At 46.2% G+C, this 13,911-nt stretch overlaps 1 protein-coding gene across 1 annotated transcript in view; it reads left to right on the top strand.

Annotated features, from left to right (window-relative positions):
- LOC104875197 (kinesin-like protein KIF28P) overlaps positions 1-13,911 on the top strand; it is a 65,992-nt gene that overhangs the window by 27,407 nt on the left and 24,674 nt on the right. The window contains exons 8-12 of the mRNA XM_010642637.3: positions 313-380; positions 2,354-2,463; positions 7,553-7,650; positions 10,038-10,128; positions 12,134-12,188. Coding sequence (XP_010640939.1) covers positions 313-380; positions 2,354-2,463; positions 7,553-7,650; positions 10,038-10,128; positions 12,134-12,188 — 422 coding nt within the window. The remainder of the gene's footprint in view (positions 1-312; positions 381-2,353; positions 2,464-7,552; positions 7,651-10,037; positions 10,129-12,133; positions 12,189-13,911) is intronic.

The following is a 13,911-nucleotide window of genomic DNA, read 5'->3' as shown; positions in this document are numbered from 1 at the left end:
TCTGTCCAGTGCCAGCACCAAACAATCATTTGAACCCCTGGGGACTCAACACTGAGAATGGTGTGGCTTTACAGTCAGCAGTACAGGGATGAGCATGAGTGCATGGTGGGTTTGAACCCCAGTTCTGCCAGTTATTATCTGGGCGATTTGGGGGTATTATTTTTCTCTAAGCCTAGCTTTCTGAGTTGTAGGCTTGAACAATCCTGTAAGTTGTAAGACGCAAAACTGTTCTATGACTATTAGCTGTTTTATAACATCGATAGTAACAAACCCCTATATAAATAACAAAATCTGCAAGGCATATTTTTACAGATTGCAGCCATAAGTCCAGCTGACATCTGCTACGAGGAAACTTTATCGACATTAAGATATGCGGAAAGGTACGTTTATGAAAATTTCTTTACCATAGTGGTTTTGTGTTCTAAATCAGGAGACATTTTCCAGTGTTGTGGGGTGAGGGTCCAGGAGAAAGATTTGTACCAGAGAAATGAAAAGACATAAAACAAATAAGAAAAGAAGTGATTCTGTCCCTCAAGTCCTAGATAGGAGAGGAGTCGTGGGCTCAGGTGGGAGAGACACGGATGCCAATCCTGATGGGATTCGTTATATGTCTCCCTGAAGTTTCCGGCCAAGTACCACGGCTGTCCACATATTCCTCCCACACAGGGAGAGTTTAGAGCCAAGCAGGGAGTGTTTGTGCTAATGATAAATGAAGAGATGAGCTTCCAGTGACTCCTTTGATCGTGTCAGATGTGCCCGGGTCCGTGCAGGGGTTACACTCTTTGGAGAAGGCCAGGAGGTCCTGGTGCCCCTTCCCTGGGGGCGGTTATCTGTCATTGCCTGGTTCCTCTCCATCTGCCTGGCCTGGGAAGCGCCCCGCTCACGGTTGGCTCTGGCGGGCGGCTGTCCCGAGCCTTGAGCTTGCTCCTCAAGGCCGGCACCTGCAGCTCATCCCACAGCTGCTTCCCCTGCGCAGTGTAAGAAAGGCGAGTGTGACTCTGGGTGGAAACTTGCCCCCACCAGGTCTCCACTCCTCCTCCCCACAGCAAACAGACACTGAGAAGGACCCATTGCTGCAGCTCCGAGATCCAGGCAGAGAGGAGCTGGGCATTCTCGGCCTGCATTCCAGGACCTTGGAGCCATGGGGAAATGAAGCTTATTTTCGGGCCCCAGGTGTCAGTTGTCAGGTGTAAGGGCTTGTGAGCCAGACAGACCGGGCCCGCAGCTGTGTGGCCCTGAAAAGATGCTGAGCCCATAACCCTCTTCTCCTTCACACACTGGGGGGCTGAGCTGTTCACTCCGGAAAAAGTTCTGCCTGGCATATGAGGAATGCTTGGCAACTACAGCTATGATTATGCCAAGTGACTGCCTTTCCTTCTAGTCGTCCCTTCGCTGTCTTCTCAGTTTGTCCCTTCTGTGTGTGTGACACTCTTTCTCCCCTTGCAGCACAGCCTCAGTGTTCCAATCATTCAGGATTTTCTTCCAGCAATGAAAACTTTGGTCTTTAGGTTGAATTTCCGCTTTCGCGGTTATCTACAATGCTCATTATCTCCTTGCCTGTCAGATGCACGTGTGTTGCTAGCAGTTTTTGCACGTCAGGCAGTGCTGCAGAGGAGAGAAACAGGTTTGCTGTGGACTGTGTGGGTCAGGGCCAGCCTTGCCAGGGACTGTGTTTCTGTCCCCCCTGTATGAAATGAAAGGAACCAGGTTGCCAGACTTATGCAATAAAAATATAAGACACTGGCTAGGGTTGTGGTTCAGGGACAGAGCATGTGCTTTGCATGCACATGGGTTTGATCCCCAGCACACAGATGCATGTATTTGCATGTGTACACACACACACACACACACAAGATGCTCAGTTAATTTGAATTTCCAATAAAGAACCAGCCATGTTTTAGTAAAGTATGCCCTGTGCAATATTTGAGGCATTCTGTGTGTCCTCTGGTGACACTGGATGGGAATGAACCCAAAGACTTCCAAGTCCCTCCTGGCCTGAGGCACACAGCAGAACCAGGGCTCAGGGCTCTCGGGTTTCAGTTATTCCACCAGCAGCACAGGTGATTGCACAGATTCTCTAGTAACAAAGTGTGCTCAGGCCCCAACACACTCCAGCTGAGAGCCACACAGGTTTGTTTGATCCATGCCAGTTACCGAAGTCTCTTGTGGTCTTAGGGGTTTAGTGGATCTGGAACCAGCAGGGTGGCATGTCTGGTGGCCAAGTGGGGACAGGCTCCCACTCTGATGGCCTCTGAGCAAACTTGTTGCTGCACAAGGTCTGGTGGTTCGGCTCCAGCCACCAAGCGACCTGAGTGGGTGTTTTGCCTTTGCTGTTTGTCCTTGCATGTGAAAGGGCTAAAAAAGTCCGGAACAAAGCTGTGGTCAACACCTGCACACTGGCAAGAGGGTCAAAGGCAGAGAGCGAAAAACTACTGCTTGGACGTGGAAACTCTGGAGTGGCAGGTAAACTGAGTCAGGAGGCAATGCTCAGTCCGCAACTGGAGCAAGAAGGAGGGGTCTGAGCTGGCCAAGCTCAGGGACTGGGTTGGAGGCCAGGTGCTGAGCCTGGAGCTGGGGAGGACACCAGGTGGGAGGGGGACTCTCTGGGGCTTTGCTCAAGATAATTTGGCTTCCCTTAAAAAAAAATGCTAAGGGTAATGAAGATTTACATACAATTATAAGAAATGATAGCCCTGCCTTTTAAAAGAGTCATTTTAGTCTCTCTCTTTGTCATTTTGAGGCCATCGTTTCCACCAGGGCTACCGTTTGACTTAGCACCTTTGCAGGGAAGCATTTGATAGTCATGGCTTCGCGTGGCTAAATGAGGTGGAAGCCCAGGATGCATCAGCAGCCGTCACCTCTTCCAGTTTAGTGCTCAACCCAGGCCAACTAACTCAGAGCCTCAGGCTAGTGTGGGAATCGGGCTGTGTGGGTCCAGAGAGTGTGGGCCCTTGATTCAGTAGTAATGGAAATTAAAGCCAAAGCAACAGCAGGCATTTAGAGGCAAAAGTTTTCATTGGAAAGTAAGAGAAAATATGGAAGGGACAGCAGTTTGGGAACTGAAAGGGGCCCAGCTCTAAAGGAAGAAGGCACAAGATGTTCCAGGTGGCTGAGGAGAGCTGAGAGCTGCTGGATCATCATATCAGATCTGGTTTTGGAGCTCTGGAGGTTCCCTGCAGCAGGAGGGTCAATTCTGTTTCCAAGAGACAGTTGCTTTTGCTTGGGGGCAGGGAAGCAGCCACAGTTTACAGAGCCTTTGCTGAGTCCTGGGCTACTGCAGGCTTTGGATCTGGCCGGAGACTTCTACGTACCCATTCCAGGGATTCTGGGGCAAAAGGGTGACAGCCAGATGGATGTCCCTGCTAATCTATCTTTGTGTCCACAGTTTGAAGGGGGATAAGGCAAGTTAGGTAAAGTCAGGGCTAGTAACCCTTACATTCCCAGGTTTTAGATAGGCGTTCCATAAGTGACTGACACACCTACCTGCTGAGCCGAGCAGGGATGTAAGCCCTAGTTTTATGGTGGTGGAAGAGACAGAAGCAGAATGAAGGCAGAGATGCCAAGCTTTGTCCCATTCTTAGTTACCCACTGGGCATCTGTGAAGAGTCACTGTTTCTTTGCAAAGGACAGATTTAAATCCCTGACTGCCTCAAAAGCAAATACAAATCATGCTGTTAATGAGTAACAGGTTAGTTTGTCCTCTCTTCTACTTTGGTGATCACCAACAGTTTTATTTTCTGCTCTAGTTTATTCTTGGAGATGCTATGTTGGGGGCATCCTGGCTGTAAACATGCAGCTGGCTGTTCTGGGCTGGTAAAATGGGGAGGGCGAGGAAGTACAGAACAAACGGTACTTTTAGTGAGTGACAGACCCTGAGTGACGCTCGCCCCACCCCGCTCGTCTGTCTCAGAGCTTTGCTAAAGTGTGCAGGTGAGTCTAACGCACAGTCATCAAGAATCACTGCTTTAAGTTAAGGCCTCCATTTTCAGTTTGGCACCATGAAGATATACAAGAGATATAAGGGACATATGCGAGACAGCAAGGGGTAGTCACAATATAGAGTTAATCTTTACATTTTACAAATGATTACAGTAAAAGACACATTGCCAAAATCCCCCTCGAAAGTTTCCCCTCACTTTTCACATATCCCGTAATTCTTTTTTTATTAGTACATATTTGTAGTACCTAAAGATCACATTCAGCGTGGGGAGTTGGTACTTGTACATAAGGTATCTTAATTTTTTTTATTTCCCTTTCCCCTACCTTTCCTCCCAGCTGCATTTTTTTCACTAGCCTCTCTCCATCTCTTTTTTTATTATCTTTTATTCTGTTCTTTATTTATATTTTGGGTTTCTCGTGTAAGAGAAACCATTGATATTTAAGCTTGTGTGTCTCATTTATTTCACTTAACATTGTGGCCTCATTCATTTTCCTACAAATGATTCAAGTTTATCCTTTTTGGCAGCATAGTACTCTATAGTATATAAATACACTTTCTTCAGTCTTCTGTTAATGGACATATAGGCTATTTTCAAGATTTAGCTATTATAAGCTGTGTTACTATAAATATGGATATTCACATATCAGTGTAATATGAAGACTTGAACCTACAAGGAGAATGGCTGGGTTCAATAGGATTTCTTGTTTTAGTTTTTTTAGGAATTTCCATAATGATTTCCACATTGGCTGTACCAGTTTACATTCCACCTACATCGAAGGGTTCCTTGCCCCCCTCACACACAGCCTAACCAGTATTTCTTGTTATCTGATTTTTTGATGATAGCCATTCTTTCTGGAGTAAGAGGGGATCTCAGTGCTGCTTCAGTGTGCATTTCTGAACTAGAGAGGTGGAATATGTTTTCGTATATTTACTGGCCATTTGTGTTTCTCCTTTTGAGAAATGTCCATTTCAGTTGCCATTTTTTTGGATTGGGTTTTTTATTTTGGGGGGCAGCCTAATTTTTTTGAGTTCTTTATAAATTCTCAGTATTAGTTCTCTGATGAAGGAATAGCTGACAAAATCTTTCCACTTTGTAGTTCGTCTCTCTACTCGGCTATTTTTCTGTGTAGAAGCTTCTTAATTTGATACGATCCCATTTGTTAGTTCTTGGTACCATGGGAGTTCTGTCAGCAAGTCTTTGCCTATGCCTATGTTTTCAAGAGTTTTATCTATTTTATCTTCCAGCAGATCGATTCTATGCTAATATTTAGATCTTTGATTCATCTTAATTTGTTTAATACATGGTAAGAAAAATGAGTCTAGCTGTAGGTTCAATCTTCTGCGTATGGATAGCCAGTTTTCCCAGCACCATTTGTTGAAGAGAGTAGCTTTCCTCCAGCATAAGTTTTTGGGCCTTTTGTCAAAGATTAGGTAGCTGAATGTGCTTAAAGTTATTTTTGCATCCTTTTTTCTATTCCATTGATCCACATGTCTGGGCTTTTTGCCCAATACCATACTGTTTTTATTACTGTAGCTTTGTAATATAAATTGTAGTCTGGAGTTGTGATTTCTTCTGCCTTGCTCTTGTTGCCCAGGGTTGCTTTTGATATTTTGAGTGTCTTCTGGTTCTATATGAATTTTAGAATTATTTTCTTTAGTTCTATGAGAAATATTATTGGTACTGGAATTGGAATTGCTTTAAATCTGTATCAGTTTTGGAAGTATGGCCATTCTGACTATATTTGTTTTGCCTGTCCAGGAACAGAGAATATCTTTGCATTTTCTGATGTCCTCTTGGATCTCCTTTTTCAGAGTACTATAGTTTTCATTGTCAACTTCTTTTATTGGGTTAATTCCTAGGTATTTACTTTTTCTTGATGCTGTTGTGAAAGGCTTTGTTTTCCTAATTTCTTTCTGGGTGAATTCCTTATTGGTGTACAGGGATGTTATTTGTTCTGTGTATTGATTTTGTACCCTGTTACATTGCTGAATTTGGTTAATTCTAGAAGCCTTTTGGTGGAATTTTTGAATCTTCTGTGTGGAGGATCACGTCATCTGTAAATAATGATAATTTGACTTCTTCCTTTTCTATACACATCCTCTATTTCTTTCTCTTGCCTGCATCCTCTGGCTAATGTTTTGGGAACTATATTAAACAGTAGTGGTGACAATGGACATCCTGTCTTGTTTCTGATTTTAGAAAGCCTTTGGCTTCTCTCCATTCAATATGATGATTGTTGAGTGTTGCTTTGTCATAAATGATCCCATAATCCTTGCCATTGTCTGAAGCAGTTATAAAAGTCCTTTACAAGTGTTTCTACGGTCAAAGATTAGTGGGGCCAGGGATTTAGCTCAGTGGTTCTGCTACCTGCCTGGTAAGCACAACATCCTGAATTCAATCCCGGTACCAAAAAAAAAAAAATTTTTTTTTGGTGAATGTTGCTGCCAATTGCCAGTGGAAAGGTAGCCTTGTAAAAAACATTACAATGTGTCCTCATCCACTTTATTGATCAGATCTGGCACTATGTGATCTTTGGCTCTTCCCTCAAATAAAAATGCCCACAAAAAGTAAACATTTAACATTGATTCAGGACACTGAGGCAGCCACAACGGTAGGAATAAAGACACTCAGGAAAGAGGACTTGCAGAACTTCTCTAGACAGTGGGCTGAAGGATGAGATCAGTGTGTTCAAGGCCGGGGAGAGTACTTTGAAGGGATTAATGGCAGTGTGTCTTTTACCGTAATCTTTTCAAATAAAGAGTCACCATATATTTTATACCATAGGTACATTTGAAGTCCATTAATGGTTTAAAATGGGATGGATGATACAGGTAAGCTAGAAAACTATTGATGTATGATTGGTAAGGTGTTCAACATCAAGAGAACAACATAAAAAAAAGCTCCAAACATCTGTGTTTAGTGCTCTGTAACACCGCTGCTCCTGGCCCTTGTCCCTTGACCCCTCCCCAGCTGGACACTCTGGTGGCCCCACCTTGCCTCTTCATGGTCCCAGCCATCACAGAAACAGTCCGAGTGGTTTAGACAGCCCTGCCAGAAACGTCTCCAGGCTTCCTCTCAGCAAAGCACTTCCTGAGTTAGCATCGGTGCACTTGGCCGGTCCAGGCATGGAACTGACTGTCACAAGTGTCTCTAACACTAAAACCTGGATGTGATGGATGTTGACCAACATGTGGCATCTAATTCCCATTATTCATAAATGGAGACACGAAATACATGAAAGACGGCGTAATATAAATCTGATTCTTCCTAAATCCCGTGGCCTTGTGGGCGGGCATTCCCTGCAGTGATGGTGTGAGAAGAAAACCCTCATAAGGATACAGGAAGGAGGAAGAGAATATCTCCCCTCGGAAGGACCTTCTTGCCCTAATGCCTTGTGAGTTACATGGGGGCACTGCTCATCGTAGGACTTAGCAAATGAGCTTTTCACACTTAATGCAGCTCAGTTTCCCCTCCCTGGGGTTCCCCTGTCTTCACCGAGAACCCAGTTCAGAGTCCTGTAGTGACTCCACACCTCATCTCTGACACCTCTGGGCTGGTGCTTACAATCCTCCCTCCTCCTGTGGTTTAAATCCTCTGCTCTTTCCTGGCAGAACACCAGCTGGGGACTCTTGCTGCCCAGGGGACTTGGGCACACCTGCTGGAGCAGGCGTGGAGAGACTGGGAGCAGCAGTACGCGGTCACGGCCCTGGTGAGCTCCCTTCTCCCTGCCAAGGGCCGTCTCCACCCCGGATGTGGGGACCCCAGGGGCGGTGGGCTTTGTTGGTGAACGGTGAAATGGGGTGCAGGACTTGTTACTGGCCGAGCTAAGGGGGGAGAGAGAGGGCATGAAAGGAAGGGAGCCGAGGAGGCCTCAGTCTACACTGATGAGTGAGGTTGAGGGAGGAACTGAGGGCTGTTGGTGACTCTCGGGGAGAATTTGAGGGTTGTGATTTGTCCTCTGGGACGGTAGGAGTAACCTGAGCCATGGTGTCCCTCCTGCCACTTACTGCCAATATAGATCACAATGGCCTGTGATGCAAATTTAGATTTTTTTTTTTTTTCTGGTGCTGGAGTTGGAACCCAGGACTTTGCAAAATCTAGACAAGTCCTCTGCTATCGGAAGCTGATCAGTCCCCTGATCTGCCTAGAGAGGGGTAAAGCAAAGGATAAAGAAAGAAAGACAAATGGGCAGGGGATTTGGCTCAGTGGTGCCACGGCCTGGCTCAAAAGCGCAAGGTGCTACATTCAATACCTGGTACAAAAAAAAAAAAGACAAAAACACACTTTGCAAGTACGTGGGAGGTTAGGAGGTTGGGAGGCCAGAGTGACCAAAGACAAAGACACTTGGAGACAGCTGCTATTTACTGGGTGCATAATAATCAGGTGTACCAGGTTACTCAGAGGGCAGCGATGATCTTAGGTTGATGAGGATGGTAGGGTGGGCAAAGCATTCTTACAATAGCAGATGGGAGGAAATAGGTTAATAAGGAGTTTGTCCTTTCCCCCAGACCAAACTCTTTTTGTTGTTACTACTCAGTTTTCAAGGAACCAGGATATCTTCAGGTAATGTACTCTTGCCCTGGAGCTTCACAGCCCTACACTGGAGACAAAGCGAACTTCCCTTTCCACCTACCATAGCCCACTCGAGTGGCAGGACTCTAGGCCTCAGAGGAGCCCTAATCGCAATTAAATTAGGAAATGGTTCTTCCCCCAAGATTATATAGAATGTCTCTCCACACTCTGGCTGAGCTACACCCCAGCCTCCCGGCTGTGATTCGAATCGCTTCCCGGGTGAGGGAGGGGCCTGCCTGCCTCCCCGGCCACTCCCGCCCCACCACAGCTTTTCAGGCACAGGCTCCAGGCACATCCCAAAGTCACCCATGGGACCTGGAACAGGGACAGGTGGGAGAGCCCACCCTGGACTGGAAGGCTCAGGTGCCTAGAATAGGTCAAAGACAAGAGTGGAGTGTGTGGGTCGGAGGCCGGATAGAGTTAGGGAACAAGGATTCTAAAGGCAGGACAAGGTGGGGTGCCGCTGGAAGCCCTACTAAAGCAGCATCCTGTGTAAGGGGTGGCGGGCTCTGCGACTCTTGGGCCAAGTGGGACTCAGCACAGGTGTGCAGGATTTGTGCTCTGCATGGATAATACCACTTAGAAGGGTTTTTATCCTTTTTACCCTTGATCAGAATGGATTTTAAGAGTTAAGCCCACCAGTCATCCCAGCACTTGGGAGGCTGAGGAAGAACTGCTGTGAGTTTGAGGCCAGTCTGGGCTACATGGTGAGGATGAGGCCAGCTTGAACTAATAGCGAGACCCTGGCTCAACTCCTCCACCAAAGAATTAAAAGTTCTCCTTGCATGGAGTTAGGGGTGTGGCTCAGTGGCAGAGCACTTGCCTAGCATGCACAAAGCCCTGGGTTCCATCCCCAGCACCACACACACACACACACACACACACTTTCCTTGTGCCTATAGAGTTTATCCCAGTCTTGTATGGCTAGCTGTCCTCTATCAGCATACCAGCCAATACTTGCTTTAAAGAATGAAACTCAAGCCAGGCATGGTGGCACGCACCTGTAATCTCAGCACTCAGGAGGCTGAGGCAGGAGGATCACTGTGAATTTGAGACCAGCCTGTACTACACAGTGAGTTCCAGGTCAGTCTCAACTACATAGTGAGACCCTGTCTCAAAAAAACAAAACACACAAACAAAAGAATGAAATGCACTTAGGTAAATTCAGTGTCATTTTTTGCCATCAACAGCTGGGCACCGGTTAGCCAACAGCAGGGCTCTGTTAAAGGGTTAAAGGAAGGATTAAAGGGGACCCGGCAGAGGGGCATCCAGACAGCCAGGAGTGGGGCTGCTGGGGATGCCAGGAGCTGAAGAGACTGATGGAGCAGGAGGGGGGCAGCACACGGGCAGCTGATGAGGGGAAAGGATGGCAGGTGGCTGTGCCTTAGAACAGCCCTGTCCAGATGCACTCAGCTGTGGACTCCAGGTGTCCCAGCCCTGCGTGGCCTTCTCCGAACACGGCCCAGTGCAGAGGTGGACAGGGAGGGCGCACCGGTGATGTGACTCTCTCCATCTCTCCTGCAGGAGCGGCAGCTGACGACAACCCTCCCTTACCTTCTCAATGTCAATGAGGACCCACAGCTCACAGGGGTCCTCAAGTACTTCATCCGCGCGGGTATTCACTCTGCTCTGCCCCGGTCCTGCTCTGCCTCTGGCCCAGAGACAGTTTCCTCCCTGCCCACCCTCCTCCTTTCCCTGCTTTTTTGATTTTTAATGCTGGGTACTCATGAGGTTGAGGCAGGATGGCTGGGAGTTCAAAGTCAGCCTGGGTTGCACAGTGAGTTCTAAACCAGCCTGAACTACATAGCATGACCTTGTCTCAAAAACAACACCACCAAAAAAAACAAAACAAACAAAAACTCCAACAATCTGTAGTACAATATATATAACAAAATTCACCACTTTAGCTATTTTTAAGAGTATAATTCAGGGGCATTGAGCACCTTCACACTCTTGTGTAACCATCACCAGCATCCATCTCCAGAACTTTCTCTCATCATCTCAAACTGAAACACTAAAAGTTAACTCCCTACTCTTCCAGCCACTGGAAACCACCATTCTGGTTCTGGGCCTGTGAATTTGACTATTCCAGTTAATTCATGTATAAGTAGAATCATACAGCATTTGTCCTATGGGGACTGATTTAAGTTCATTCATGTTGTAGAACATACGAAAATTTCCTTTTTTAAAGACTGAATAATCTGTTGTACACATATACCGTATTTTATTTATCTATTATCCAGGCATGGTCCTTTTTCCATTAAAATATTTTGTATTTTTAAGTTAAAAAGTAAGATATATTATTTTAATTAATGCAAAAATGTATATAACGAATCACTGATATACTCATTTCCTAAAAGAGGCCAAGGTTAGCCTGGTGTGTATGGTGGAATTTTCTCAGCACACCCTGAGACAGTGCTTCAGGTGGACATGATTTGTTTTTTTTTTGTTTTGTTTTGTTTTTTGTACTGGGGATTGAACTTGGGTCCTTGTGCTTGCAAGGCAGGCCACTGAGAGATGATTTGTTAAAGGTTTGCTCTGGGGAGAATCCAGTGAGGGAATCGGGGAGCGGACATAGAAACAGGGAAGGAGCTAGGCAAGGAAGGGTATAATGCGTTTCCCCGAAAACGAGACCTCACTGGAAAATAATCAGCCTTGAAAACTAGAGATCAAAAATGCCAGCCCCAATTATCCTCTCTGTGCCTTACGGAATAGCACTAAGCAAGAGAATAGTGATCCCAAGTAAGGCAAAGACAGGCTGATCGGGGCTGGCATTTTTGATCTCTACTTTCCAAAACTGATTATTTTTCACTGAGGTCTTATTTTGGGGGAAAGAGGGTGCTTTCAAGAGAAGTCTCTCAGAAAGCTTTAGAGTATAAATTAGACTCGGGAGTGCATCTGCCTGGAGACAGACTTTGTATCCAGCCCAGGGGCAAAGTTTAGAGACATAAAATCAGCAGGTGTTCCAGCTCCAAATTTGTTAAGAAGGGGCGGGCTCCATCCAGTGCCCAAAGCAATCTTCTCAGTGTTGCAGATGCATCCTGGCAGGGAGGAAGCACAGAGCCGGCATGGTTCTTACCACATCTTTGTTTCATGCTTTCGGAACCTTGAGCTACCTCTCTGACTTAAGTGAACAACTGAGTATGTTGGAATGCAGTCCCCAGTGTTGAAGGGGCCCCTGTCTCTAAGATAGGCATGGGTTCCAGGATGGTAGCAGAGGCCAGGACGAGTTGTCCAGGGTCACCCAAAGCTGTAGGTGACACCCAGCATGCCCCCCGCGGCTGTCACTAGATGGAGCCGGAGCCTCAAAGAGACTTACCTGTGACAGGCTTCACGGTGTCTTTTAAGAATCAGTGCCTTCTGTTTTCTTTCTCCAAAATGCCCACGAAGAAAGTACAACTTTCAAAAGGCTAGGAAATACCATGAAAAAAGGCAGAAGGTTAAAAAAAATCCATAAGGCAAAGTCATATCCAGGTACCATTATGATTGACAACCCCAGCCGGAAAATCCCCTCACGTGATCCCACTGTAGAGAAAACTTTGGTCACTTCTCAACACCACATATGTTGCCCTGTTCGGTCAAGTCCTGGCATTTGAGGGTGAGCTGTCTTAACTTTTCAGGTTCGTGTGATGCTGGTCAGGCTGCTTCCAATGCCATCACTCTTCAAGGCCTGGGGTAAGTTTCTGTAAATCAGGTCCTTGTCCAGCATTAGGAAATTAGGACTTCTTGATGCAGAGGAGGTACTTGAAGGTCATCTGCCCTGGCCAGCCAGGCCACAGAGCCTGCTGGACAATGAGAGGTCCTCCCTCATAACCTGCTGTGTAACAACGTTAGGAAGGATCTTCTTGTTCTCTGAAATCTACTGGCCTGGGCTCACTGCTTCCTCCGCTCTGGTCCTGGGAGATCAGGGGATGTCAGTGACAAAAGTCTGTGTGGCGATTCTTCACAAACAGAAATAAGATCTGGCCAGGAAACAGTTGGGAAGGGCAAGCCCATGGCGGTGGCCCGTATCTTTCATGGTCTCATCTCCAAAGGCAACTGCATCCTCAGACCTTAGTGCTTGGAACCCTCACTGACGGGACTAGCAGGTGGTGGAAAGCCTACATTTTTGGGTGACTCCTTCCTCCAAGGACTCCCTGAGGAGTCCCCACAAGAGTGTATGAAACCCTAGGGCAGGTCTGACACAATCAGAGTCCCCAAGCTCTGTGCCTTTCTGTTTGGGAGGCCAGTGCCCTGGGGTTCTCTCTCCTGCTCCCAGGACCACTGTTTCCCAACTGCCCACAGGTCTCTGACCTGCAGGTGTGATTGGCTCTTTCAGAAAGAAGCCTCCCTGGCAGCCTTCCCACAGTGCCTCGGGCCTCCTGGGCAGAGCACATCCTCCTCGTGGGAGATGTGCTGACCTAGGGACCATTGGCACCCTCTGACCTGCCCCAATAGCTTTCTCTGGGCCTCTTCCTAAGGATTCTACTCATCTCCTTTCCGCACCACTCCCTTAGCCCAACCCTCGGGACCATAACTGGCCAAATTCCCTTAATGAGCTAAGATCAAAACTCCCTCACAGGAACCCTGAACCCCATACAAACAAGGGATGTGGATGGGCACATGGCTCAGCATCCCAAACTCCCCATGACAGCCAGTGAGTCCAGGAACATTCTAGAACAGTTGAAGCCGTTTGGGGCACACAGATGTCATCAGGCAGCAGTCACACTGACACCTCTGACACTGAGCCCCAAATCTTGTAACATATATAATTTGGATTTATATAGCTAAAGACCCAGAAACAGATCTACATTTTTCCTATGCTATGTAACCTCTTTGTGAAATCACCCTCCCAAGCATTTCTTCTGAAACATCTTTTTAAAAATATTTTTGTGTGTTTTTTCCATTTTTGTTTTTTATTATACATGTCTGCATCGCATTCCTTATGGGGAGTTGAACATGTACATGACACAGCGTAATTCTTTCTTCATCCTTTTTCCCTCCTCTCCCTCCCTCCATCTTTCGGTCCCCTTCCCATTTGTAAAAGATCTATCTCCCTGTTTCCTAGTATCTTTAATTTTGCTCTTTATTTATATTTTGTGTCCCCATATAAGTATGTAGTATTTATTTAAGCTTGTGTCTGGTTTATTTCACTTAACACCATGATATCAAGGTACATCCATTTTCCTACAAATGCCTCAAGTTTATCCTTTAGGGTAGTGTAGTATTCTATTATATATAAATATGTTTTCTTTATTCATTTGTTGGTGGACATATAGACCACTTCCAAGATTTAGCTATTATGAATTGTGCTGCTATAAACATGGGTATGCATGTGTCACTGTAATGTGATGCCTCTTTTGGAAGGATACCTTAAAAAGGAATAGCTGGCTTGTCTCAGTTACTTTTCTTATTGCTA

This window comes from Fukomys damarensis, unplaced genomic scaffold (genome assembly GCF_012274545.1).
Source record: "Fukomys damarensis isolate Sample0158 unplaced genomic scaffold, DMR_v1.0_HiC HiC_scaffold_11, whole genome shotgun sequence".
NCBI lineage: Eukaryota > Metazoa > Chordata > Mammalia > Rodentia > Bathyergidae > Fukomys > Fukomys damarensis.
The sequence above is the reverse complement of the archived record's forward strand: the minus strand, read 5'-3'. Positions and strand labels throughout refer to the sequence as shown.